The following is a 26,945-nucleotide window of genomic DNA, read 5'->3' on the forward strand; positions in this document are numbered from 1 at the left end:
GAGATTCCCATGTTTATGCTCAGCTGGTAAAACATTAAAATAGCAGGATAACACATGTCTTACAATAATAAGTGTCTTATCTCTACTTCTGATGACCTTGGAGCCCTGGGATTGCCCTCTTTCCAACAAATCTCAACACTTCTTCCTCCACTTGGTAATTCCCTAATTAAAGTTTAATAAAGGGGGAATTTCAGGAATGCCTGCTTATTGCTACTACTCCTTAAAAAGGACAGGGCCGCAGAGGAGAGGTGGAAGTGGTCAGGCAGAGAATAGTTGACACAGTGTCACAAACTGGCCAGTCTCCAGACTAATGATGAATAGCTGGTTGGCTGCTCCCTGATTCCCCGCCCTAGTTTCACCACCACCTCCTAAGGTGATATCTGTTATGTTGTGTTTTTCAAATGGCCGGCTCTCCGTCTTATTACGGCCCAGCGGAAAGTGGACTACTGACAGCTTATCCCTGTTGATGCTGCAGAGAGTCCATCAATGCGAGCCTGGAGAGATAAACATCTTCCAGCACTTGTCCATCCAGTCAGAGAAGAGAAATGGCTGTCCTCTGGTTTAATGCCAAGTTCATCAACTGCCCTCATGGCTGGCAAGAGCAAACTGTATATCACAGCGCTGTGAGTCAATGCAGGAGCACAGACAGCATGGCAAATGAGCCAGAGCTGCTTATTAATAGTTGTAAAGCTGATTTGTGTGCATCGACTGCCAAAAAACGACCACATAACAAATGTCTGCACTTGTAAATGCAGCCACAGCATAATGGTTTTTCTGCCACTATGACACAAGAGATTGAACTGTACCAGCCTGTGAGTCTAACTGTAGCAACAAGTAAGCACACGGGGCTGAAACTGTTGCATCAAATGTAAACACGCACAGTCAAGCATGGCCACCAAAATGTAATCCTCGCTGTGTTTAATTTTCTCTGTGTCAACGCAAATTGATTTCTCCGTCCTCTTTGAATCTTATCCGTTTGTTTACTCGTCTTGCTCATCACTCACCGTCACACTGATTATGAATCAATTGCGTGCAATCTCATTGATCGGTTTTCTCGGTTGGCTGAGCGTCTCAAAAACATTTCATCTCTCCTCTGTTTCTTTGCTGTCCCTCCATCACTTATCTGACACCTCTGTGCCATAAATCTTGCTCAGTGCAGTTTGTAAGGATGTATCTTGACGTGTGAACAAACAGCTGAGAGGATGGGAACGGGTCGGTACTGAAATGAGAGGAGTGATATTACTTCATATTTTGGCATCAAAAACCTCATATACTTGGAAAAGTAGTTTCTTTCACAGGTGACCGGGGTCTTTTTAAGCTTGCTAGCGGCATTGTTCTACAGATGGTTGGTAGGTTCACCACTTTGATCCAGACTGAAATATCTCAACAACTATTGTATGGATTGAAATACATTCTTGACTGACTTTTCCTCTAGCACCACCACCACAGTTGACTTTTGTCATGAATGAACTGTTGGATGGATTACCATGACATTTAGTACAGACCTTAATGCTCTCTGCTAAGCTAATTATATTCCTATCATCCTCAGCTGTACTTTGTGTTCAGTGCTAATTAGCAAATGTTTGCATCCATTTTTTTTCTGACTGATAGCCGACCCTTGTTAACTGATTATTAACCAACAAGATTAGTGCCTTGCATGCAGGGGTGCTATGGTTGAAGTGCCTAACAAGCCGCCCAGCTGCAACAATAACCCGATGCACAAACAGGTTAAATCCATCATTTATCACCACTTGCAGTGTATGCGCAAAACAAGCAATTGAGTCTGCAGTTCACCCCACCATCAATTAGGTTAGCTGCCAGGTTGTCAACTCTGTGTTAGCCTGCCGTACTCTGTCAGGGTTTTAACCAGTGTATTGAAAGCCCGGTGTAACGTTAGCAAGTGTCTGGTTGAAAGAGAGAGCGTGTGTGATGATGAGTATGAAGTTATAGCTGTGAATGTAGCAGTGCAGTGTGTGTACAGTTTATTTGTCGGTTAATGAATGCTACAACTCCTCAAGACCCAAACCAATTTTGTTAAGAGGTTAATCGTTTATACAATAATAGATAGATACTTGACGTCTGTGTATCAATACAATATTGCCACGCAAAATATTGCGATACTATGCTTTATAGATTTTTATTCCCACCCCTACTTTCAAGGTGGATCAGCTATTCACAATTGTCATTGTGAGCTTGTTAGCATGCTGATGTTATCATTTATCTCAAAGCATGGCTGAACTCCCTATTAGCACCATGATTGGACCAAATGTGAGACTCAGTTAAAGCTTGCCCTCTTTTCACAGACACGTCATATTCACATACCATAAACACTATTTATACTAAAGCATTCCTTTTCCAATGTAATTGTGGATTGGATTTCTATTGCAAAAACAAACAAAGGACTTGCACAGTATGATAAAGACAACAGCATTATTTGTGTCTATATGGGAGGTAGTTGTAGCTCAGTATGTGTGTGTATAATCCTTATGGGTAACAGAGCAATATTTGTGTTAGTGTGAGAGAGGAAGAATAAATACCCCGGTGTGTGTAGCCATGGTTATTACCATGACGTTGGAGGAGCAGGCCTGCTGTCTCCATCGTGTGCCTTCCTCCTTCATTCACTAAAAGTAGCTTTAGCTAATGAATCCCTGTATAGCATGCCATTACCACAGACATACTAACCCACACAGCCAGACAGAGACACGTCACGGGAAGAGATGCTTCCCACTGCATAAGCACATTAGGGGATCAGGATTATTTAGCCATGGATGAGATGTGTTAATTGTGCCATTTACAAGCCAAACATTCTTTTAACCTAGAATAAGCCCCATCCCCGCTACAGCATCGTACTGGGGATTTGCTCGCTGCCTGATAGCGTCCCCACACATTCATCCTGCACATATGGACTGGTGCCTAACCAAGGAGGCAGTCCCTCGTTGTTCAGCTTTCACAATCCAACATCTAGTGTCGGAAATGCTGCTTATCTCATGCCTACCAGTAAGTCTGGGCCTTGGCAGAAACTGGTACCAATTGCTTGCCGACTTTCAGGCCACGTTACCATGGCAGCCACCATGAAAGGCGCCCAGTTTGGAGCAAAAAGAATGACATTGTCAGCTGAAATCGACCAGGTTCTCAATTTACAGATTTCACTGCACACAGCCTGAATCCCTGATTAGCCCTCTGACTGTGACTGTGATGTTTTTAACCTCCTCTGTGGGCCACCGCACTTCCTCTGAGTGTTCCTCTTGGGGGGGGTTTGTTTTGGTCGTGAGCACTTTCTTTTATTTCTGTCGGGGACTGTTTGATATGCAGCATTGTTGTGCTGTGATAATGCTCGGCTTGTGGCTCAGTTGAAGGCTGGCTTTGTCCAAACAAACTCCAGCGAGGAAACCAAAGTGCATGAAAAGTTGCTCCTATTACTGCAGCTTTTAAACTTAACCCCTCGTCCACCCTGCTCTGAAAACAACCCCCCACTCCCACCGACGGTTCAGAACAAATTAAAAACAAACTGTGCAGCCCTCTAGTTTCTGGCTTTCTGCAGACGTCCCTTTGAGTCAGTCAGCTGCCTGTGAAGTGTGGCGCTATATGCTCCTGAATTAGAGAGTGTATGAAATGATGAGGTGTGAGACTGCGTGCTCTGCTATGATCAGAGCGCTGCGAGTTCAAAGGGCCGACAGCAGCATTGAGCCAGCTAATAAAGCCACTGACTCCCCTCACCACTTGACTGCCTGTTGGTTTATTCACAATCCCACTCCAGCTGAAGGGGTGAATTTGTGGCTACCAGGTTACTGCAGGTTCCAGCAAACATGAAATAACTCTTTTCATTTCACAACTTTCCTCACGGAGAGTCAAAACCGAGGGCAGGAGCAGGAGAGATGCTGGTGTTTGCTGTTTCCGTTCGCGCATGGCAGGTACAGTAGGTAGGTAAGGCTACCAACCGTTGCCCTGATCTCCAGAGATTGCATGTCAAGGGCAAAGGGATCCTCCAACCATCCGTTTCCATGGGCACGCTAATCAGATGTGAAACACAGCCCCCTCCCTCTACTGTGTCATCACTCCCCCCCCCATGCTGTGAACCTGCGTGCCTTCTCCCATTTTTAATGTGGGAGAAAGAGAGAGAAGGAAAGAGGGAGAGAAACGTCACTGCGCCGGGTTCACTGCAGCTTTTAAAGCCTGAGGGGACCACGTTTCTCCCTATAGCATATACAGTACTATTAAAGGAAAGTAGCAGCAGCGTTGCATCAGACTGTGTTACCGTTCCTCAACAAACTACAAAACAATGGCTCTGACACTTAAAGCTCAACTGGATAGATTAACTCAACAAAAGATATCACTATTTATATCGTGATAAGGCAAATATATACTATATCACATGTAAAATTGATGTTTGATGCATGTGTTCCATTGTTATGCATTGCATCAGACAAAATCTTCATCTCATCTTCAAATATGTAAAGTAAAGTAACTGATATTCTCAGTTTGTAATGACATTTTCCCTGGAATTATTAGTTTTGACAGCAGAATTTTCTAAAACCATAACACAAAACAACATATCCTAATACAAAGGTTTGTATGATAAAAAAGTTATTGATCATTTTTTGTGTGTTTTCTTTTGAATGTCCTGCAACACATGTCAATTTCTAGTTAGGCAACAAATCTACTTAGAAAAAGATCGTAGTTTGGGGTTAAGTAAATACGGATTTTGCGTTACTTAAGTACGGAAGTTACGTGACAATAAGTCAACGTTTGGGTTAAAATAATTATGTAAGTGGCGTAATTTAAGTACGGAAGTTAGGCCTGTACTTGACAAATACATCAACGTTGATGTGGCGCTTTTTGACCCACCCATCCACCCTGACCTCCTCTCTACACAGCGTTTGTCGCCCTTTATACCTCCTGGTTTATGTATTATATACTAATTGATTTCGTATTATATATACGAATTACAGTGCATTACTTTTCGTAGGTATAGCAACGAACAGTATGTGAGAACAGCCTGTGACCAAATCAACACGATGCCTCTGAAAGTAGTAGTTATATTATTGCTCTCGTCTATAAGTACGTAAATAAGCAAGTAAGGTAAAACATAAATGCTTTGTAGCACAAATAGCACTGAGATAAAAATGTCAATTACAATACAGACACATTGAATTTGGCTAAGTTACATTTTTCATTGTATATATATATATATAAAAGTGTGATTTAAACTGCCAGTAATTCTTGCTGTTTGGATGGTACACTTGTTTTGCTTTAACTTGTAGCAAAACTGAATATTATTAATGTACTGAGCATATGGTGTGCAGGAAAGAAGCACCTTTGGCAAAATGTTATGCAATGAAACCTAGTAAGCAATTCTGTCACACATATTTAGTGAAGAAATAAAATTCATGAGGATCTTTACTGACAGAGGTTCAGCTGCTCTGTGCTGCAGGTGAGCTAAAGTTTAGTGTTTATTGGCCTCTCTGTGTTACATGGTTTTCATCAGCTGTTAGGATGAACTGTTTGCCTGATGTTGGATGCATGTTTATGAATTCCACATATTGTTTTGCTGTTTTTTACAAACATCTGTTCATGTTCAAGGAGGGCGAGACAGAAGGACACAGCGAGGGGCCCTCTGTCTGCGGGGAGATCCACGCTATTAGTCACTGGCAGATCATTTGATTGACCAACATTTAAAGCGTGGACCTGTACGTGTGAAATAGTCTCCCAGGGAAAGTAACATTTGTGATCAAAGACGGAGCGATTGTGATGAATAATGCATGATTTCATAAATGAATGATTTCTGTGTTGTCACAGAAGGGCCCCGGTTTCTGTGGAAGATGGAAGAGATCTTACAAATTTCAAGCATTTCAATTAAAGGCGAGAACATGAGGTGCATGACAGTTTGAAAACCACATGAGGTGCACCACAACATCCTATAATTCTCTGAGAACAAAAGTGACACACACATCCTGTTGCCTAAGGCTTGGAGTTTAGGCAGTTCCCAGTGGGGGCGTCACTAAATGAACCCCAAATCTACCAATCCCTCTACACCATCCATAGCCCCAATCCACGCTGCCATCTTCACAGCAATGAAATCCCTTGTCTGACTTACAGAACTGCCTAACAACAGCCAGCTGTGCAGCGCTTTCAGCCATACATTATATGAAATCTCTCTGATCCATGATGGCGCCTATAGAGGCTTGACGTTAATGGCGACGATACCCTAAACCATATTTATTTGATTCACTTCTACTCCCTACATGTTTTAGCTGCTGTAAGTATGAATTTCTACCACAAATGACATCTCTAAAGCAATACACAGAAGTCATATTTTTCCATTCTGGGTTCCTACAAATTGAGCATGAAAGTAATTAAAGCACCTGCATTCCTAAAGACCGCAATATTTATTCTGCGGCCTGCCAGCCCGTTAATAAAAACGTCCACTCAGATCTTGATCAGGAATCTGATCTGCGGGGACTACCGCTGTAAATGTAACACTTAATGTTCAAAAAGAGAGTCATAAATCACTTTAATATTGGTCACTGGTGGAAAACAGAGCAGTTTTTTGGATATATCTGGCTTTAATTAAGTTGTAAGGAGCGCCCCGGGCCTGAGGATAAGGTCTGGTGATCACATGAGGTCTGGTTAACACAGGACCCCCTTCCACACACCCCACCACCCCAAACCTCCAGGTTGTGCCCTCAAAACTCAAAGGGGGGTCTGGACTACAACACACTTATACATCAGAATGGAGTCAGAATTTAATTTACAAGTAATTTAGCTGAACAGCCAAGAAGTGTCATTATCCACATATGAATTGATAAAGATGGACCAGCTGTGAGTTTTTAGAAGTAGCCGTGACTTCCTCCTCTGTGGAAAGCTTACCCAACCTCTCAGCTCCCAGATAGCCTCTCTTCCTGACCGCCCTTTTATTTTTCTGTCCCTTGGCCCGTTTTTTACTCCCCCTTTTTGCTTTTTCTTCTCCTTCACTGCATTTGCTCTCAAGGGAAGATCTAAGTGAGTAGATTTATTCATTCAAAAGGTTCTGAATTACATTACAGCAGCCCAGCAGTCACATATGCCAAAGTCTTCAACAGCTGAGCTCTCTGGGGAGTGTTAGCCCAAAGGTTAGCCTTATATCCCTACCAAATGAGTTATGATTTTTCACTAAATCTCTTCCTCAACTCCCACCCACTCCAGAGCAATTGTGAGTGCCATTCACAGAGCTTATGTTGGGTGATATTATACAGATGTGAAGTGGTTTATCACAGATAGCCTTTTTTTAAAAATAAAAAAGTCTCCTCATTGAAACGTACGTACAGCTACAAGGGGTGAGTGAAAAAATGTATAAAGCATAGTATCGTGATATTTTATATGGAAACATTGTATTGATACATGGACGTCAAGTATTGATTCTTTTATTATATAAACTATTAACCTCTTAACAATCCAACGGCCGCCTTCTGTCTTTCAGAGGTTGTAGCGGGCTCAGTCTTAAAGCTAGAGTGAAGATACTGGTATCATATGAAACTAGAAAACCTAAGGAATCAATTGGTGTCAATCATGTCATGTTAGCTTGTCGGGAAGAAACGCTAAATAACACTCCAATGTTACACTAAATTTTGTCGAGGAAAAGCTGGCATGGCCATTTTCAAAGGGGTCCCTTGACCTCTGACCTCAAGATATGTGAATGAAAACTCAGAGATGAACAGAATGAAAACTGTATCTTATTAGATAAATTAGATGTTGACAAGCTTAAAAAAAGTAATAAATTGAAATATATCTTATAGCAGTACTCGACAATCCCCGCAATAAGATCGTATCATAACTTAAGTATTGTGATGATATCGTATCGTGGGGCCTCTGGTGATTCCCACCCCTAACAGCTACACTGACTTGCATATTATGAACCCTATAGGGGTGGGCGGTAAAATCGAACATCGCTGAATATAGAATTTTATATCATGATAACGAAATATTTTGATTGAGAAATGTTAATGGTTAAACTATCCACACAATCCAATGCATTTGGCTGATCCAACTATTTAAATACCTGACAAATTCATCACAAGAAGTCCTGCTTATTGATTTGGAAACACTGACCACGATGGTTTAATGCCAGCAAGAATGGGAAGAACTGGGAAACCTCACATTAGTCCGACTTGGGAGCATTCATGCTTTATTCCAAGATGGCTAAACTTGTAGTCGCACCAATAGACAGAGACAGTTGTGTCTGGTTTGGTTTCGCCACTGCGCCACCCCTTTTATGAGACGAACGCTATGTCCTGAGTCTAACTAAATAATGGACCCATTTTTCACAAGCCACATATCTTCCGAACGTTTTTCAGACAGACAAATCAGGAGAAAATTAACTTGTTCGAGACCTTTCTCTGTCTCAGCAACACACTCTCGCGAGATCTGGCAACTAACGTTCGCTAACACCCTAACTAACTAATTTTCGTAATGCTAAATATGCCTGCCAATTTGCTTTCATCCATCCACACGACGTTCACGACACTTCCAAAACCAGGTGGTGGGGGGATGGGAAGAGAGGCGAACACGCCATAACCACGTCGCGACAGGAAGTGTACACCATCTCAAACCATTGGTGGAGCTTTGCATCTTTGTTATAGAGCATCTTTGGTCGCACCATTTAAACAGCCTAAATTTGCTACTTTGGCTGTGTTACGTAATTGTCGTGGCTCGTAAACGAGTGAAACCAGATACAAACAAACAGTGTATAACTTGTACTCCTTTTGAATGAGCTAAATTGATTGTATTAGTGTTAATATTGGATATCATTTAGATATACTGCGGTTTGTTGACATTTCTGTTGTTCTTTTCACTAAGTGGGAGATATTACCACTGTCAGAAATTCCCGATATATATATATATATCCTCTTTGGCTAAACAATATGACGTGAAAATGGCAGAATATATCCACAAAATATGAAAGGGTTAGCAACCACAGTATAAATAGTAAAACAAGCTGACAAATTTATATCATCTCACATTGTGTGCTGTGTAAACGCCCACCCTATAACCCAAGCAACATGGATATTACTGTGTGGATCATAACAACAAATGCTATTTAAGAGGATAAACAAGAGACAAAGTAACAAGAGGATAACAAATCCTTCTTTACTCACTTCACAAGCACAACTCATGGAGTGTTTAGTGTGTGTGTGTGTGTGTGTGTGTGTGTGTGTGTGTGTGTGTGTGTGTGTGTGTGTGTTGTCTGCAGCAGATAGACTACATTGATGCTGCAGGCTGCTGGCTCTATTTCCTCCTAATGCTGCATGAAGAGGAAATCCAGGTTCCTCATGAAACGGATTTCATCTGACCCTCAGTGTGTGTGTGTGTGTGTGTGTGTGTTTTGTGGTGTGTGTGTGTGTGTGTGCGTGACATAAACCCAGCTGGTGCTCACAAGCTCCTGTGCCTCAAAAAAAAAAAGGAAAAGGCTCTGTGATTCTCCCTAATCCCGTAATAACCTTTCCACCGCTCCCCCCTTTGACACAAATGTTTGCCCACTGTTATTATGTTATGCCTGGACATCTGGAAAAGTTTAGCTGCTTTTGTTCTCTCCACGACCACCATAATCACGTCCACAGGCACAAACACCTTCTTTACATTAGAAAAAGCTTATGATTTAAAGCTTCCTGGTTACGGTTGGTTTAAATCTATACATGTTGTTAACAAAATAATTACACCTAGCTAGGCGGTGGTTTTAAGGTGCCATAATGAGTGGCTGCATGTACTGTTAGCCCTGCTCTTTTTCACTGTACTTTGACCCGTAACATTTGTTTGAGCGTGTGAGCGATGTGGGCTACAGTACAGTATGCATGCATGATGGTGCCACAGAGCAGCCAGCCCCAACAATACATCAAAGTTTAATATGGAATAATAGCACTGCTGACAGCTCTCATAAAATCGCCCCCTTCCTAAGCAGACGATTTCTCTGCCAGATAATGGCTCTGATCTGGGCCTCGTGCCTCGCTCACACTCACTACTGGCTCACCTGTTCAACTCAGGCCTCACAATTACACTCTCTGTGTGTGTGCGTGTGTGTCCGAGCCAGCTGCTATTGTTTTTATCCTGTGCATCCCCAGGTGACGATAGACAGGGTGTTTCCATGGCGGAGAAAAAAAATGAAGCTTTGATATCTTTGAAGAGGCTTTGACAGACACGAGAATGTCTCGAGACTGTTTATATACCGGTCTTAAGAGTTACACGGGGAGGAAGAGCGATCGGTCCTCGGGATGAATTATGGATACCACATGTCTAAAGCTGGAGCCCACTCTTGAGCCAGAGTGCTTTTCAAGGATGGGTAATTGAAGTGCGCTGCTAAAGGATGCTAATATTACATAGAGAAGGCCACAGCAGCTCTTTTAGTGTACTGAATGAATATTGTGAGTAGCATTAGGTTGTTGAGTTGAATTGCCTGTTGCACTAGGACTTCTTGCTAATATGCAAATGCATCCATAAATACAATAATGCACACTTCCCCACCCTATAGCAGTCAGATTCTGCTCTATATTCATTGCTTCCTGCACACACACACTGTCTGTGTCTCTGTGCATCTTCTTTCTCAGACACACATGTCCACACACAGATGCCTGAGAAAGAGAGAGAGAGAGAGAGAGAGAGAGAGAGAAAGCCCACTGAACTGGAAAAGCGTTTGTCTCAAGATGAAAGGCTTCACACCCACTGCCTACATGCAGAGCCTCTTCCGACACCTTCCCGCGACAGCGCATACTGTAGCAGAGGCTTGTGCTACGCAGACACACTCCAGCTAGCATCCCTCCCCACACCCATCAACGCCGCAACACACTTGCATCCCCTCCTCTCTTTTCAGTCCCTTTCTCTCTTCTTCCTCTATGTCAATGGAGCTCTGATACTACAGTAGCAGCCGGGGGAACAGAGAGAGAGGCACATAAGCGGCATGACTTGAACAACGTTGAGAAGGATAAGCTCCCATGAAAAGCCCCGAGGCACAGCAGCCTTGTTTTCCCCATCGCTGGTGTAGCACGGTGGGCTCTCAGGCGTGGAACATGCTTAGCCACACGCAGGGCGTGAAAAACGACACTGACCATGATGCTAGATAATTGCTTCCCATTTACTCATGTGCTGAGAGCCTCAGACAAAAATAGCATGTCGCTGTAACGAATGTGCTGGGAAGCATGGGAACTGTGAGTGCTGTGGCCGTGGATCGATACACAAAGTGGACAGCATCTAGCAAGTCTACACAGCATCTTACAACCGGTCTATACAGCACCTAGCAACATATAGCCTATACAGCATTGCACAGTATATCTTCCTAGGCCTATATCTTCCAAGGTGTACAGCATCTCTATGCCACATCTTATGTTCTCTTTATCTTATACAGCATCTCCCACATGTATTGATATAAACACATTGTGTCTGTGTGTCTTCTGTAGTTGGTGGGTAGGTGATAATCCCAAGAATGGTCCAGACATTTACACAGGCCTAACTGTTGTTTTTTCACACCACAATGTTACCTGCATCACATCTGCAGACTGCCCATCGGTCTCCAAACTAAAAACCCCCCAGCCACATTTCTCAGAACCCGATTTACTCCCATGAGTAGAGACGAATATGCCCTGCCCCTGTATAATTGTCCCAAGTCAGTGTTTTTGTTCCACAATATAAGACATTTTAGATCCATGCCGGAATTGATATCTAGTCCAACAATGGCTCCAGAGACGCAGCAGCACTTTACGGAAATTTACTGTGACAAGGAATCAAGACTGAGCCCCTCAGGAGACGATCCGTGCATCTGGGATCTGTGTTCCCCTCATCGATGCGTACAACAATTACAGTCCTCATTATCATCACCACAGGAGGTAACGCACGCATATATAGGTGCTGTGTTTGCCCTGCTGCACAATCACAGTCGTGTGATAATCATATAGCACTTTGGGTCAGGTGGAATACATCAAGCCATGAATTAATCTGCACCTTACAGAACATGTGCCATGCATATCTTACATTTCATAACAGTCACCCACAGGCATAGCTCCACACATCAACATAAACCTCTTCGTATTTCATCTCCAAGTCGTACATCAAGGTGAGGCAGGGAGGAAAATGATCAATCTAAGCTAGAAAGCACATTCAAGTTTACCATAAAAGCCATGGCAGTACAATAGCAGACAGTATAACCACTGCAGTGCAGTACTGTATACAGCCAGGTGCTGATATTCCTGCCTTTTAGAGCCCACACAAGGCTAACCATGCTGGGTAACTGATCAACTACAGATGCCTGCACGAGCACAAGGCAAACAGAGAGAGAAATAGAAAGCAGAGGGAGACGACCGGCGACGAGGCTGGCCGCTCCTGTACTCACCAGCACTGGCAGAACACAGCAGAGACACCAAGAGCACAATCACCAGCGTCAGGATCTTCACATTCATTTCTGCACTCCCCTCTGGCTCTCCGCTAGTCACTCGCTGATATACTGTAGTGGTGTGTGTGTGTGTGGATGGGAGGGGGAGAGACAGAGCAGCTGAGCGAGCAAGAAAGAGAGAGAGACTGTTTGCTCCCCTGTGAGTGTGTCAATTTGTGGGAATATGTGTGTGTGGTGGCTCCCTGACTGTGCCTGTGTATTTGTCTAAATGCGTATTTGTATATCAGTGTGTGACAGCGCCACTCCAAGACTGAAGGCACGTCTTTATCTGAGCTCTCCCACGGAGGTGTGTGTGTGTGTGTGTGTTTCTTCTTTTCTCCTTCTGTCAGAAAAAAAACGGCAGCATGAGTTCAGTGGAGCTGTGAATGTGCTGGAAGTCAGCTCGCAGGTCTGTCCGTCGGCGTGTGTGTGCGTGCATGTGTGTATGAGTCTTGGTCATGTGGCTTATGTATCATTGACTGCGTGGGTCAAGGAAAAGCCCCCCTAACCCCAACATCATCACCCACCCCTTTTCCACAAACATGCAAGTGCACACGGCAGAGGAAGGAGAAGGAGAGCGGTAGCAAAAGGAGGGAGGAAAAGGGGAGGTGAAGGGTGGGGGGTGCATGCAGGTTTATGATAATACCCAAACAGATGCTCTTGTTGAAAACTCTTTGAATTGCAAACAGGGCAGCTTGCCAGGAATCCAGGAATCAAAATACCGGCTTATTAGGGGGAAGTAGATGAAAGAAGGGAAGGTGTGAGATGAGGTTCATGCTTTCCTGCTTTTGTATCTACGCCAGCTGTACAGACCTTTTCTTCCTCGCATTATTCTTTACCCTCAGTGGCGCTGAAGGTACGGCTTAAATCATCCGCGCTGTTTGAACTTAGTGTCCGTGACACTGGGAGGAACCGCCGGAAAAAACTTATCAGACTCTGCCCGATCACATCGCTCGCACTGTTTGTTCCCCTGCCCCCTGAAGTCATTTGTTTTATTTTGCTACACAGATTATATTCTTTCCACAAACAAAAGCCGCAAGAAAAAAACACCACCCTGCATGGCTATAAAATAAATCAATTCTTTTTTCTTTTTTTTATTTGTTTATTATACGATCAACAGGAAAGGTTGCATTTCTTGCTGTGAATTGTGTGAACTGTAAGCAGGCACTAGAAGTACAACAAGTTTTCTTATCGTGTTTAACCACAGAGCAACATCAATGCAACAAGTTTCTACAGCCCCTCTTGAGAAGAGAATCGGTCTGGAAGGACCATAAATTTTGTATGTTTTGAACTATGCATACAGAATATGCAAAAGAAACACTGAACTCCACCCAATTACGACATTATATACTCCACCCCGGCACAATGAGTCTGCAGATCTGGTCCAACAATCCCCAGAAAGCTAATCACTGGTAGAACATAGGGCTGGGACGATACACCTATCTACAGATTCGATACTATCACGATACTTGGGTGCTGATTCGATGTATTGCGATTTTTAAGTTTTGCGATTCTAGAGCTTTGATCCGTTTTAACTATTTATTGTGATTTTTGTTAACTTTTTAACACTAGACCATGGGAAAAAGTTGAATCATACACTTCTAGTGACTTTTACTTTGGAAAATATCTAAATGAATACAGTAAAAATGTTTGATTTTCAGCATGTATGTAGTCAGAGATGTCCTGAAGTCAAATATATCAGTCATTGTCAGGCGATTATTTAGTCTTTTTTTTTTCCAGCAATCCAAAAATCAAAGAATAAAGACATTTCCCTCACAAATTAGTGGTCTTTTAATTTTAATTTATAAGGGACATGTAATGTTTTATACTAATCAATCTTATTTTTATATATGTATTTTGTATATACATTTCTCTTTGTTAACACCTTATTTTGAAAACCAGACGCATGTGTATACTTCCACTAAATTCGCCAAGTCCGTCGCTAGCTCTTACCGCTAGCTCCATTCTCTTTAATTAACCATGGTCAGCTCCATTGGGGCTGTTTTAATGCATTTCACATAAATGTCAGTATATGGGTGCTCTCCATTTGACAACGGAGATGAGAGTGACGGCCGGCTTGACCGCACATTACCGCAATACGATAAAGTTTTCTGTCCATGACGGAGTTAGCATGCAGCTTTAGCCGTGATGTCTAGCTCTGCTTTTCCTGCAATGTGTGAAACCCAAAGTGTTTCCATTCTTTACTGATGTGTAGTGTTTACCACGTTGGATTTAACATGTGAGGTTGCAGGTCGTATCCACAGCGACTTCCGCCGTTTTGTACTTTTTTGTTTCAGCTCGCTGCAGCCGACTGCGGTTTGTTTTGGTTGACGGATACGCGTTACTCAGACTACAACAATAAAAGCGGTAACTTCCTTCTACCTCCGCATAGACTCAAATGAAGCAAATGTATCTATTCTGGCGTTAAAAAATCAATTTCAAAATCGTAAAAAAGAAATTGCAACACATAGGTGGATAGATTTTTTTCCCCACCCCTCGTAAAATGCTTGAAATGTGCTAACCTATCGATTTAATAATGTTAAATATAGGTGTTTTATGGTTGTTAGTATGGCTTCAATTCGCTATGGGCCCATAGATCTAAATCCCCAAAGGGCTGAAGTGACACATGATGGATAGACCGCCTCTGGTCACAACCTCCAGCCACAACCCCCCCCCCCCCACTATAGTCTTCCACACAACCCCTTTTTCTATGTGTTGTCACTAAACAGTCACTTTAGTGGTGTAGACCTGAGAAGAGGGGCCCTGTGACCCTCGACTCTGCAGCTCCCGCTTCACACAGCCCGCCCATTGTCTCCCCAAGGCCCCGGGTCCCAGAGGGCAACATGTCTGTGCCACCCACTTGAGATCCAACAACAAGAGCACCTTCCATTTTTACACGCAGCACTTGAAGCCTTCACTTCATGTGAAGCAATCCTCTCACCTCCGGGGTGGCCAAGCCCCCCGGGGGCTAAAGATGCTTATCCAAGCCTGTCCTTTTTTTAGCCGAAAGATAAGTCGCCCAAGTGCCTTTAAAAAGAATCTGTTCACAGCCTTTTCTCAAAGGTGCTCAGTGATCACTGACAGAAAGCATGACCAATTCTTTCCAATTGTGCATAATGGGAGACAGTGGGGATTATAGCACCATTACCAGCCCACTTAGTAGTTAGGAGTAGTTAGGAGTAATTCAGAATTCAATTTGATTCAACACATTCAAGGACAATTTCGAAGCAATGTGGGATAACTGCCTGCAGAGTTATTTCAAATTAACAGTTAATGTGGGCATCAAACTGAAAGTGAGGCGAATATCCAGAATGTGCTGAGTCCAGGTGCTACCCGCGGTAATTTATGACCGTGGATTTACCAGTCATTAAACTGTCCTATGGATATGGATCAGAATGTGTGAGACATTGTAAAGTTGGCAATACGGGCTCAAACATTTGCACTCTATTAGCTTTAATTGTCTTAGCTTGAAGCAAAGCCTGCAATGAAAATGTAACAGATGGTGTTTCCTCAGAGTGTATCAGTGGACTTTGTGCCATGACGGAAGTGTAAGCCAGTGGAGGATTGCCTTTTTTTCCATCCAGGGATGTGGAGCGAGACCTGGCAACATGACTCAGTCAGAGGGCAGCGATACAGCCACATGTGCCTCAACGCGGGAAACACTTTGTTGTTTACAGGAAGTGTTTGATGAAAGAATGCGGCGTATGTCTGGATTCGGTCACTGGTGACGACTTTTCCTGATTCCCTGAGTTTTTAATAACAGGCAGACATTCCTCAGATAACGGTAGCACAAATGATGGAAAAGGTATCTTTACATTTCCTCTTTTCAAATATTAGTCAGACTGTCCTGCAGGAAGTGTCAACAGGTGGCCTCTCAGCTGTGGATAAATTAGATGTCAGATCAGATTCGCTGCGTTATTTACTGTATTCACAATTAATGTGTTTCCTGTTTATCATCCGCTTCTATATAAAGCTTCTCAAATGCTAATGAAGTGTGCGGATGTTTGTTTGTATTGTTGTTCTGATGATTGAATGAACAGCGGCAGACGTGTTGTTGTTTATTATTGTGCAAAAGTGAACTGCACGCTTCCGCATCCGCTTCCATTTCCAGGATTTCCATCAGATACAGCGCACCTTTATTAAAATGGAAAACAAATCAAACCTCCATCAAGATAAGAGTCACAGTCAGCAGCTCGAATGAATGCGGAATGTCGATGTGAGATCAGATCGTGGTTGCTAATTAGCTTCTCCGGAGAGAACGAGAGAAGAGAGTGTGACGTCTTCATTAGGACGTTTCAAAGTCTGTATTTCTTTTTTTTTCCTGAGCTGTGTTTTGCTCGTCTGAAGCTTTAAACAAATGTGAGTCTCCCCTCAGGCGGCCTGTGCTTCGTATCATGAAATGTCAAGAATCAGAGGCTTGGTGGATTAACTTATCCGCCTTTAATCGTGACATTATCAGCAAATTCAGCTGAGAAATGTTCTGGGCTCGCCAAAGCCCCCCCTGGAAGATAGGGCAGCAATTTTCTGCCAGTTTGTGGTTCTCATTCTGTCGTATTGCCTCAGAGCAACCACACACATCCACGCATTTTATGTAATTTCATACTTGCATGAATAGAGTTCCTTGTAATCATTTAAAGACTATAAAGAACTGCTGTTGCCCTGAAATGCAGCAGTTAACAATTATCTTAAACAGTTTCTGCAGAACACATTTTTTGCATTCACACAGTGATTTATTAAGTTGCTGTCTTTTTGGGAAGAAATTATGACAGACAGGAGGTCTGCTTATCCCTAAATTTGAACACCAGCTGGAGTTTATCTCCATTAATGTTGAACAGGCTCTGAACTCAGTCATGAACTGAGAATAATCACAAACCCTTGACATAAGAGGGCTGCAAGTCTAGAGAGGAAAGCAATTTACACAACATCTTCTTCTTTCTGTGACAGATTCATCCGCAGTAGTGTAATTTTAAATCCAAAATAACCACATAGATTATTACATTTTTCATCATGAGCTTCCAAATCGTTTTCACCGCTGCTCTTCTCCTGAATTGACCAGACAGATTATCCCCCGGGACCGTGTGCTGTGGTGTTGCGTGACTCTCAGACACTTGTCTCTATAATCAGTCCAGTATGGCTCATCAGTCTTTGGAAAGTGGCCCGCAGACCGGAGAAAGATGTGTTGTGAGATGACAATTTACTGTAACCGCCTATAGACACAAAGGCAACTTTCTTTTTTTTATTTCCATGGAGCTCTTTTCACCAGCAGTTTTATTAATCATAATATCCCCGTCAGGTGACTTCTATCTTAGCGGATTTGCAGGCACAGAGGGCAGATTTTTATCCTGTGATGTTGCACCTGCAGAACGTGCGTTTCTATTCACATCTCAGAGTAGGTCTCCAAATCATGAAACGGTCTCGTATTTTACCGTACATTTGTCACTCTGGTTAGCAGCGAGGGCAGGATCAGACTCAAAGAGCATATACAAAACACGCTTCGCACCCTCATAAGCCTGTCAAACCCAGATTCACTCCATAGATATTGTGAAACAACAAATAAGGGAAGTCTTTTGAATCCGTCTGCACTCTCCGCCGTCTAATCAGTAATGAAAATCTACTGAGGGTTTTTTTCCCAGGTGGCAGGTGATACACCAACCGAGCTTCTGACATGCCGCTCAGAGCTCTGTGTCCCATTATAGTGTTGAATGCCTCTTCAATACTCAGAAGCTTTCTCAAGTTTGACTCCTTACCTTTAAGTTTGCCGCATTAGGGCTGGGACCTATCTCCCGATTTTTGTTAACTTTTTTAAAACTAGACCACGGGAAAAAGTTGAATCATACACTTTTAGGGACTTTTAATTTGAAAAATATCTAAATTAATACACTAAAATGTTTGATTTTCAGCATGTATGTAGTCATAGATGTCCTGAAGTCAAATATATCAGTCATTGTCAGGCATAATTTATTATTATTTTTTTTCCAGCAACCCAAAAATCAAAGAATGAAGACATTTACCTCACAGATAAGTGGTATTTTCTTTTTAGTTTATAAGGGACATGTAATGTTTTATACTTCTGGTGAATACAATCCAATCAATCTTATTTCCATATATGCATTTTGTATATACAGTTCCCTTTGTTAACACCTTATTTTGAAAACCGGACGTAGTCACATGTGTATATTTCCGTTAACTTCATAAGTCCGTCGCTAGCTCTCCCGTCAGCTCCGTTCTCTTTATACATCCATGGTCAGCTCCGTTTATCTGTATTTACCATAAATGTCAGTATATGAGTGCATTACAGTTGTAGCGTCAGCTGATTTGACCACGGAGATGAGAGTGACGGCTGGCTTTACCGCACGTTACCATAATACGATAACGTTTCCTGTCCGTGACAGAGTTAGCATGCAGCTTTATCCATGATGTCTAGCTCTGCTTTTCCTGGTAATGTGTGAATCCCAAAGTGTTTCCATCCTTTACTGGATGTGTAGTGTTTACCACTTTGGATTTAACATGTGAGGGTACTTCCTCGTTGCAGCCAGCTGCGGTTTGTTTTAGATGACGGATACGGAACGGATATGACGTCACGTTACTCAGACGACAACAATAAAAGCGGTAACTTCCTTCTTCCTCCGCATAGACTTCAATCAATTCAGTATATTGAATCTGGCATTCAAAATTAGATTTAAAAAAAATCTCTGGTGAATAATTTTTTCCCACCCCTATTGGTATGTAGGTATGTGCTGCAGTGAGAGGGAAATCGGTGGCGGCACGCCAGCTTTTCACACGCTCCCATGCACTTAAAAATACCAATCATCTGGTCCCTGAGTGCACGATTCATCAGGAGTATTTTTTTTTCTCAGAAGATATGATGATCGTCCACCCTTCCTTTATTGTAGCAGAGGATGAAACAGAGTCAAAACAAGCTGAATGGAGGAGGTGTTGTATCCAAAGTGGTAACTGCTCTCATCTCCTGTAATATTGTTGCTGTTATCAGAAGTTGAATCTGTCTGAACAGCGGCATGTAGTTTTGAAATGGCTGATTTGTTTCTCATGGACGCTGTTTTTTAAGAGCTAGGGGCCGAGCATGCCGCGGCTTGGTCCCGCTGACATACAGTGAGACAGAGAAATGTGAATTGACAGATGAGAGATAAGGAAATGTTTTCCGGGGGAGAAGACAGACTCTGAAAACAGACGTGAGGTGTGTTTGAAAGCTCACAAAGCCCGAGTCTGTGCTGCGGAGTGAAAGAGCTGAAGATCAACGTCAGTCGGAAACCAGCTCACTGAACCTCTCACTTCACTTATTTCTTACACCTTCATACAAGTTGTGGGATGTTTTAAGAAGCGAGAGAAGTGCACTTTTGAAAACAGTAACAGAAGAACCTGAACTCTTAAACCTACCGGTACCTTACTGTTTAATGTCTCTTGATTATTCTATGTGCGCATGTCGACACATTACTCAGAACACAATAACTCCAACACAAAACAAATCTCACCACAACTTCCACCTATAGAGAACACGATCTGATTACATTTTGGAGCACAGTGTTGCATAGCTTTGCATCTTAATGGAGAAAATCTGATCCGAAAGGTGGGGGATATTATAGATTTTTGTTATTGCCAACAAAACTTGTGAAAAGACCAAAACCAACAGTGCATATGATCCTAAGCTTTACAACTTCCCCCTAGCTGGCTGTCTCTGGTTCTCAGCCCCCAAGAATATTAGATGTTTCGCCTCAAGACATAAATCTGTACTTTACCTGTTACTTTAGCACAGCTAAGTCATAAAGCAGCTGGACACTGTAGTATTTTGCAAACGTTCCTCTAATATGAGTAAATAGTGCATTTGATGGGGAATATTTTCAATGGCGGCTTAATACACCTTTGGTGCACGAGTGAGTATTTATGGCAGTAGAGACGGCGTATGTGGGATTGATTCAAAAATAAACTACAGTGCCCATGGTCATTGTAAACCGAATGCACAAGTGTGGAAAAAAATCAGTTCATCTATGTCTATGTTTTTATTTTTACAATTTTTTAATGCCTGAATCAATATAATTGCTTCATTTGAGTCTATGCGGAGGTAGAAGGAAGTTACGGCTTTTATTGTTGTAGTCTGTGTAATGTGACATCATATTCGTTTCAACAAAAACAAAGCGAGAAAGCAGAAGACGGCGGACGGTCCGCAGGGATATGCCCGGCACCAGCTGACGGGGAGAGCTAGCGATACACTTTGGATAAGTTAGCGGAAGTTTACACTTGTGACTATGATTATTTATTATTAACAAATGGTACTGTATATACAAAATACATAAGGAAATACGATTAGTTATTATATATTCACCACAAGTATAAAACATGTTCGGCTACATGTCCCTTATAAATTAAAAAGAAAATACCACTCATTTGTGAGAAAAATGTCTCATATATTTGACTTCAGGACACCTCTGACTACATACACGCTTAAAATCATACATTTGTTAGTGAATCAATTTAGTATCTCCGTTATTAGTGGGTTGGGTTGAACTTTGGTGAATTGAATTTTGACTTGCAAATTCGACCAATAGAGTGCTCCAGGGATGACGTATTTCAACCCGGATGTTAACATCGCACTGGTTCCCTCGACAAAAAGCCAATGGGATTTTTCCATTGGATTATTGCAGAAAATAAGCTCTGTGGCAAACAAACATTTATGATATCCGAGTAAGGGTTAAATCAGCAGCAACTGGATTCTTGAAGACGTTTCACTTCTCATCCAAGAAGCTTCTTCAGAACTGAAGAAGCTTCTTGGACGAGAAGTGAAGCTTCTGAAGCTTCTTCTCATCCAAGAAGCTTCTTCAGATTGAAACGTCTTCAAGAATCAAAACCAAGTCCAGTTGCTGCTGATTTAACCCTTACTCGGATACCATGACCTGGATGACAGCCTTCACAAAAAACTTTTATGATACTTACACGTTTTTTTCAGCAAGATAATCTTCACAAATGAACAACACTTTTATGATTTTTGAAGCATAAATGCAATCGCCAGGAGTAAAAAGCTAGTGTTAGGCTATAAATGAACTACACCACGGTCACCTGAGAGTGAGTATACACAACAAAGCTGTAAAGGTTGACAAGTCGGCGTGGTGACGTTTAGTCGTCTCATTTAGCCACTTGTTAGCAAACGCCTTTTTTAAGACACATTAAGGCTTCGAATTTCACTAGTGGGGTATTTAATGACGTATTTTATGTCATAGAACATAACGTTGAAATCTCTTCAGCTTGTGTTAACCACAGCCCTTATTTCAAGCAGCTAACCAAAAACCCATTGACTTCCAGACGAGGGAACCAGAAGGGCTAAAATGCTAACTCATTTGGTTTTAGGACTCATTCCTGCATCACTCTATAGCAAAGGTGTCTTGGCAGTGCTGACCTTTGAGGGACCGGAGACTCAGATACAGAATTAATCTTAATAACACTGATATGCTTAGAGAAGATGGCTGCAGCATGTTGACAAGGGAATATCTAATTAATACATGAAACAGCTTCATTATTGGTTTCATTAGTATAATAGTTTAATACATTATGGTGATTATGGTTGGACATTAAACAGCTCAAATGTCTCTTGTTCCTACGGTGATTGATTGTAATGGTGTACCGCTACTTTGAAGACTTTGAAATGTCGCTGCAAATAAATGGAGGAAAAATAACTTCTTTTTTTTAACGACTGCCTCTTTCAGTTGAACGTGAGCAAGTAAAGAAAAGTGAGGGTTACTTAAAGAACAAAGTGGGGAAACTCAGTGTTTTGAAGTCACTGTTCCTTTGTGTCTTATCTGTCTGTAAGATTTCTCTTTGATGTCTTGTCACCTTCCCCCACCATTATGAATTCTCTTTGCTCTTTCCGGGAAGAAAAGCTCCGCAATCCTTCATTTCAAAATTCTCCCTTTTTTATTTTTCCGATATGTGCAATCAAAGTAAATTATTCATGCTCGCACAGACTATAAAGTTTAAGCAGATCTGGTGACTATTTCCCCAGCTGCTATTGTTATGAACAAAAAAAGAGGGAAAAGGGCAAGAAAAGGCAACTTCATTAATGGCACATTATGTTTTATGGTGGACTTGGAACTTGAAGTATCCTGAGCGTAATTTGTTTCTGTTTTATGTGAGCCACCCCGGTCCCCACCTGCTTCGGTTGGGGTGGATGAAGGGCATTTCTCGACATGAGCTTTGAGACCCATTAAACAGGCTTTTATATGCACTTCAATGAAACGCAGACGGAGAGCACCTGACAGTCGAGTGAAAGCTCATATTCCTTAAATTATTTTCTCCACTGTGTGGTTTGCTTATTTGACAAATAGTAGGACACGATATTTATGGGTGGCATCGAAAAATAGATTGGAAAAGTCAAAGAGTTAGTGATGCTTCCCCGCCAACAAAGTTTCCATTCAGAAAAAGAAATACGGTCGTTCCTTTGTGCTGTGGCCATTTTAAAGAAGTTAAAAACGACTGAAGAGTTTGAAAGAAGAAAAGAGACAAGAAAGACAAACAAAAAGGGAAATGGAGGCGAAGGATATGCTGTCCTTTGTACTTTTGGCATGTTGACAGCACTTGATGAATGGACGTCTCCTCACATGGAACGCCTGACCTCTCTCTGTTACGTAGCAACTAGACGTTTGGTGTTAGGAATTGTATTTCACATCATTTTTATCTACATGCACACAGCCGTAAATCTAAAACAGACGTGCGTTCCATTAAAGAAGAGGGATAACGTTTTCCTAACTCTCTTCGGCTTATGTTTAGGGGTCAATTGAACAGTTCCTGCTATTTGGTTTCACTAACTGCCAGACATTGTTTTTCTGGCATTAGATCTGACACGGCCCAACAAATGGCGAATGCCGGAGTATAAACTCTTCCCACCAACCCACAAAACACATGTACACACACAACCACTCTAGCATATCAACACTGTGAGTGAGGCTGGAGTCTTTCACACCACAGCCAAGCCTTTTAGTGCTGTGATGTCGACGCGTAGCAACATACAATTAACACATTTTCACTGTAACAAATCACTAAAACATTTGTTGATGCTTTATTTTGAGAAGAAGGGAAGACGTCTAAAATAAAGTCTACAAATGCCTCCAGATAAATTGCAAAATTTTCCAATCGATCCAGTTGCTTCAGGGGGGCTTCGAAAGTAATTATTAGAAAATGTTTTGTTCCCCTGATTCGACCAGCTTTAGATTCCCTGGGTTACATTAATCAAGCTCTCCACTCAGAACAGCTTGAAATCAACATTTTATGAGGAAAAGTTTGATAAGAAAAAGTAGAGAGAAAAAAAGACATGAGTGATATACTTTTTAAAAATAGCACATTAAAGTTGTTTAGTCATATTTGGTGATTAGGAATAAGTGCACTCACATTAAAAGCACACTTCAAAAGTCTACGTCTGAGTTGGTCATTAAGCTCTTTGATGTTATGAGTGTGACACCGATGACCAGGCCGGTATTCGTACTTCTCCGCAGCGTGTTATGGATCTGGCTGTGCTGTGTGTTGGCATCTGTATTTCCTGCTTCAGGTTTCAGCTTCTAACATTCCTATCAAACCATTACGGCACACTACGAACGCCACAGATGAACCCAAAGACACCTACCTCACCACCCTGCTCACTGACATTTGGGTCAGCAGCAGTCTGGTTGGGCAGCCCAGTATACCTAGAAATGATGTCCATATTAGGGACATCACCATACCAGAAATTTAGTGGTTGATACCAATGTCAGTGAAATTCCACCATTATCCATACCAATTCAATACCACAGTAAAATACCACAGTAAAAAACAACAGTTAAACAATAAATCCCATGTTCTTCAACGTCCACAACTTTATTACCATTTGCATACTTTTTTTTTAAAGAAGTTAAACAGGTCATAATTCACTCTCTAACATCCATTTTATATTGCTGTGAAAGTTTTACAGATAACATTTGAACACATCATGAACACTCATTTTTACTGAATAGAGCCTGAATGCATCATAATGTAACTTCCCATTAACATTAGCTGCGCCGTGCAGGACTGTACTGCTTACCGTCTGCTAACAGCTAACGTTAACTAGCTTTCGTCCTGATTACAAGACAGATTTGTTGTTCACAATGTGGCATTATCAGGGAAAGAATAGGGTTCGTCCCCTAGACGTGTTGATAGGGAAATTTACTGCATCTCAAACATATTTTCTATCGTCCCCGGGACGACGTTAGTCTTAAGCCTTGACGATACCTACAATGCCAAAAGTACCAAAGTTTATTGGAAATTGATGTGAGACTTAGTCAAATTGAGATGGTATCTTCCAAAGTTATAGCTACAGTGTAAAAAAAAAAATCCTCTTTCTGTTACTATCTGTTATTATCCATCGCAGTTCAACAAGGAATTACTGTTGGGGGAAACACAAAGAGGGAATTTTGGACTAAAAAGACTGTTACTTTGGAGGATTATCACTTGATTTGTCTAAAACAGATCATTGAAGCCTCATATTAGCTTCAGATTACAACAGAACAAGGACTGTGGATTTTTCCCCCAATGTCTTCCATTGGAAACACCTTAAGAAGGGATCTCTTAATGGCTGGTATGACCTGTTTGGTTGAGTTTTTGGAAGAGCTTTTGTATTGGGTTAAATAAAAATAAACCTTCACTCACAGTAGAATTTAGCACAGTTATAGCAGCTCAACAGAGTTGAGGACAAGTCACCCACCGAATACACCGTAATTATTTCCATCCCCCGTGTCCCAACTGTTTCTAATCAACTTCACATAATCTGTTTCCATTTAAATATTGTGCTCAGTTCAGAAGAAATATCTACACAGCAACATTAGATGATGCTTCTGAAATGTGTTTAACGTTAAGTAAACATGCTGTCAACATGTCTCTCGTAAAAAGACAAACAAACCAGCAAACAATCCTGAAATGATGGGAATAATTGCGATATGATCCCGCTGTGTTTGCCCTCAATCTGTAACTCATTTCATTTTGTTTGTGGCTGAGTGGTTCAGTATCTGCACGTCTGGATTTCAGCGCCAGCACCGAAGCTTTCTGACAGCTCTGCCTGAACCGTCCAGAGGAGACGGCGAGGTGACAGAGTTACCCATGGGAAAAAACAGTGCTTGATACTCGGTGGGGCCGAGGTGCCCAACATGGCGGCACATTCCCCTCTCTGATTGCCACTCCAACTGGTTTAAATGAGAGCAGGCAGCTGAAGCGTTTTGCCCCGCTTGTCCTGATGTGTTTGTGATCAAATGAGTGGTCCGGCCCCTCGGTGCTCGCTCATTATCTGGACACTGAGCTCGCTCTGCGCCGTGGGAGGCTCTTCAGCTCAGATAAAGCTGGTATGCTTTGTGTTTGGTGTCACTTTAAAGCATACAGTGCAGAGAAAGTGATGCTGCTGTTGTTTGAAAAACTTGTTTCTCTAAATGTTGGTTATGTTTGTGAAACTGTGCATGAATACTAGGATTCGCCCGATTCGATATGTATTGCGATTTTTAAGTATTGCGATTCTACTGGTATTGCGATTTTTGTTAACTTTTTTAACACTAGACTATGGGAAAAAGTTGAATCAAACACTTCTAGGTAGTTTTATTTTGGAAAATATCTAAATTAATAAATTAAAATGTTTGATTTTCAGCATGTATGTAGTCAGAGATGTAATGAAGTCAAATATATCAGTCATTGCATTATTTATTAATACATTTCCCTCACAAATTAGTGGTATTTTCTTTTAATTTATAAGGGACATGTGATGTTTTATACTTCTGGTGAATATAAGTCATCAATCTTATTTCCATATATGTATTTTGTATATACAGTTCCCTTTGTTAACACCTTATTTTGAAAACCGGACGTAGTCACATGTGTATACTTCCACTAACTTCACCAAGTCCGTCTCTAGCTCTCCCGTCAGCTCCGTTCTCTTTATGCATCCATGGTCAGCTCCATCGGGGACGTTTGAATGCACTTAACATAAATGTCAGTATATGGGTGCTCTACAGTTGTAGCGTCGGCTGACTTGACCACAGAGATGAGAGTGTTTACCGTTACCGCAATACTATAACATTTCCTGTCCATGACAGAGTTAGCATGCAGCTTTAGCCGTGATGTCTAGCTCTGCTTTTCCTGGCAATATGTGAAACCCAAAGTGTTTCCATACTTTACTGGATGTGTAGTGTTTACCACTTTGGATTAAATATGTGAGAGTGCAGGTCGTATCCACGCCAACCCTCCGCCGTCTTCTACTTTTTTATTTCAGCTCGCTGCAGCCGACTGCGTTTTGTTTTGGTTGATGGATACCGAACGGATATGACGTCACGTTACTCAGACTACAACAGTAAAAGCGGTAATTTCCTTCTACCTCCATAATGACTCAAATGAAGCAAATATATACATTCTGGCATGAAAAAATCTATTTCAAAATCGTAAAACTAAAATTGCGATACATAGGTGAATGAATAGTCAACATTTTGTGGCAAGTTATTTTTAATCCGTAAAGATTAATATTAAAGAGAAACAGCTTTGTGAGCAAAAGAATAAAATGCATCAT

At 41.8% G+C, this 26,945-nt stretch overlaps 2 protein-coding genes across 3 annotated transcripts in view; one reads left to right on the plus strand and one right to left on the minus strand.

Annotated features, from left to right (window-relative positions):
• Positions 1–12,831, minus strand: part of apln (apelin) — a 28,785-nt gene extending 15,954 nt beyond the window's left edge. The window contains exon 1 of one of the 2 annotated variants that reach the window (XM_074649407.1): positions 12,350–12,831. In XM_074649407.1, the coding sequence (XP_074505508.1) occupies positions 12,350–12,416 (67 nt within the window). In that variant the 5' untranslated portion in view covers positions 12,417–12,831. Of the gene's footprint in view, positions 1–12,011; positions 12,326–12,349 lie in introns of those variants that run through there. The other variant, XM_074649408.1, reaches the window with a different exon arrangement.
• Positions 1–26,945, plus strand: part of xpnpep2 (X-prolyl aminopeptidase (aminopeptidase P) 2, membrane-bound) — a 116,376-nt gene that overhangs the window by 24,095 nt on the left and 65,336 nt on the right. The window lies entirely within an intron of this gene.

Source organism: Sebastes fasciatus, chromosome 10, assembly GCF_043250625.1.
Source record: "Sebastes fasciatus isolate fSebFas1 chromosome 10, fSebFas1.pri, whole genome shotgun sequence".
NCBI classification, from domain to species: Eukaryota; Metazoa; Chordata; class Actinopteri; order Perciformes; family Sebastidae; genus Sebastes; species Sebastes fasciatus.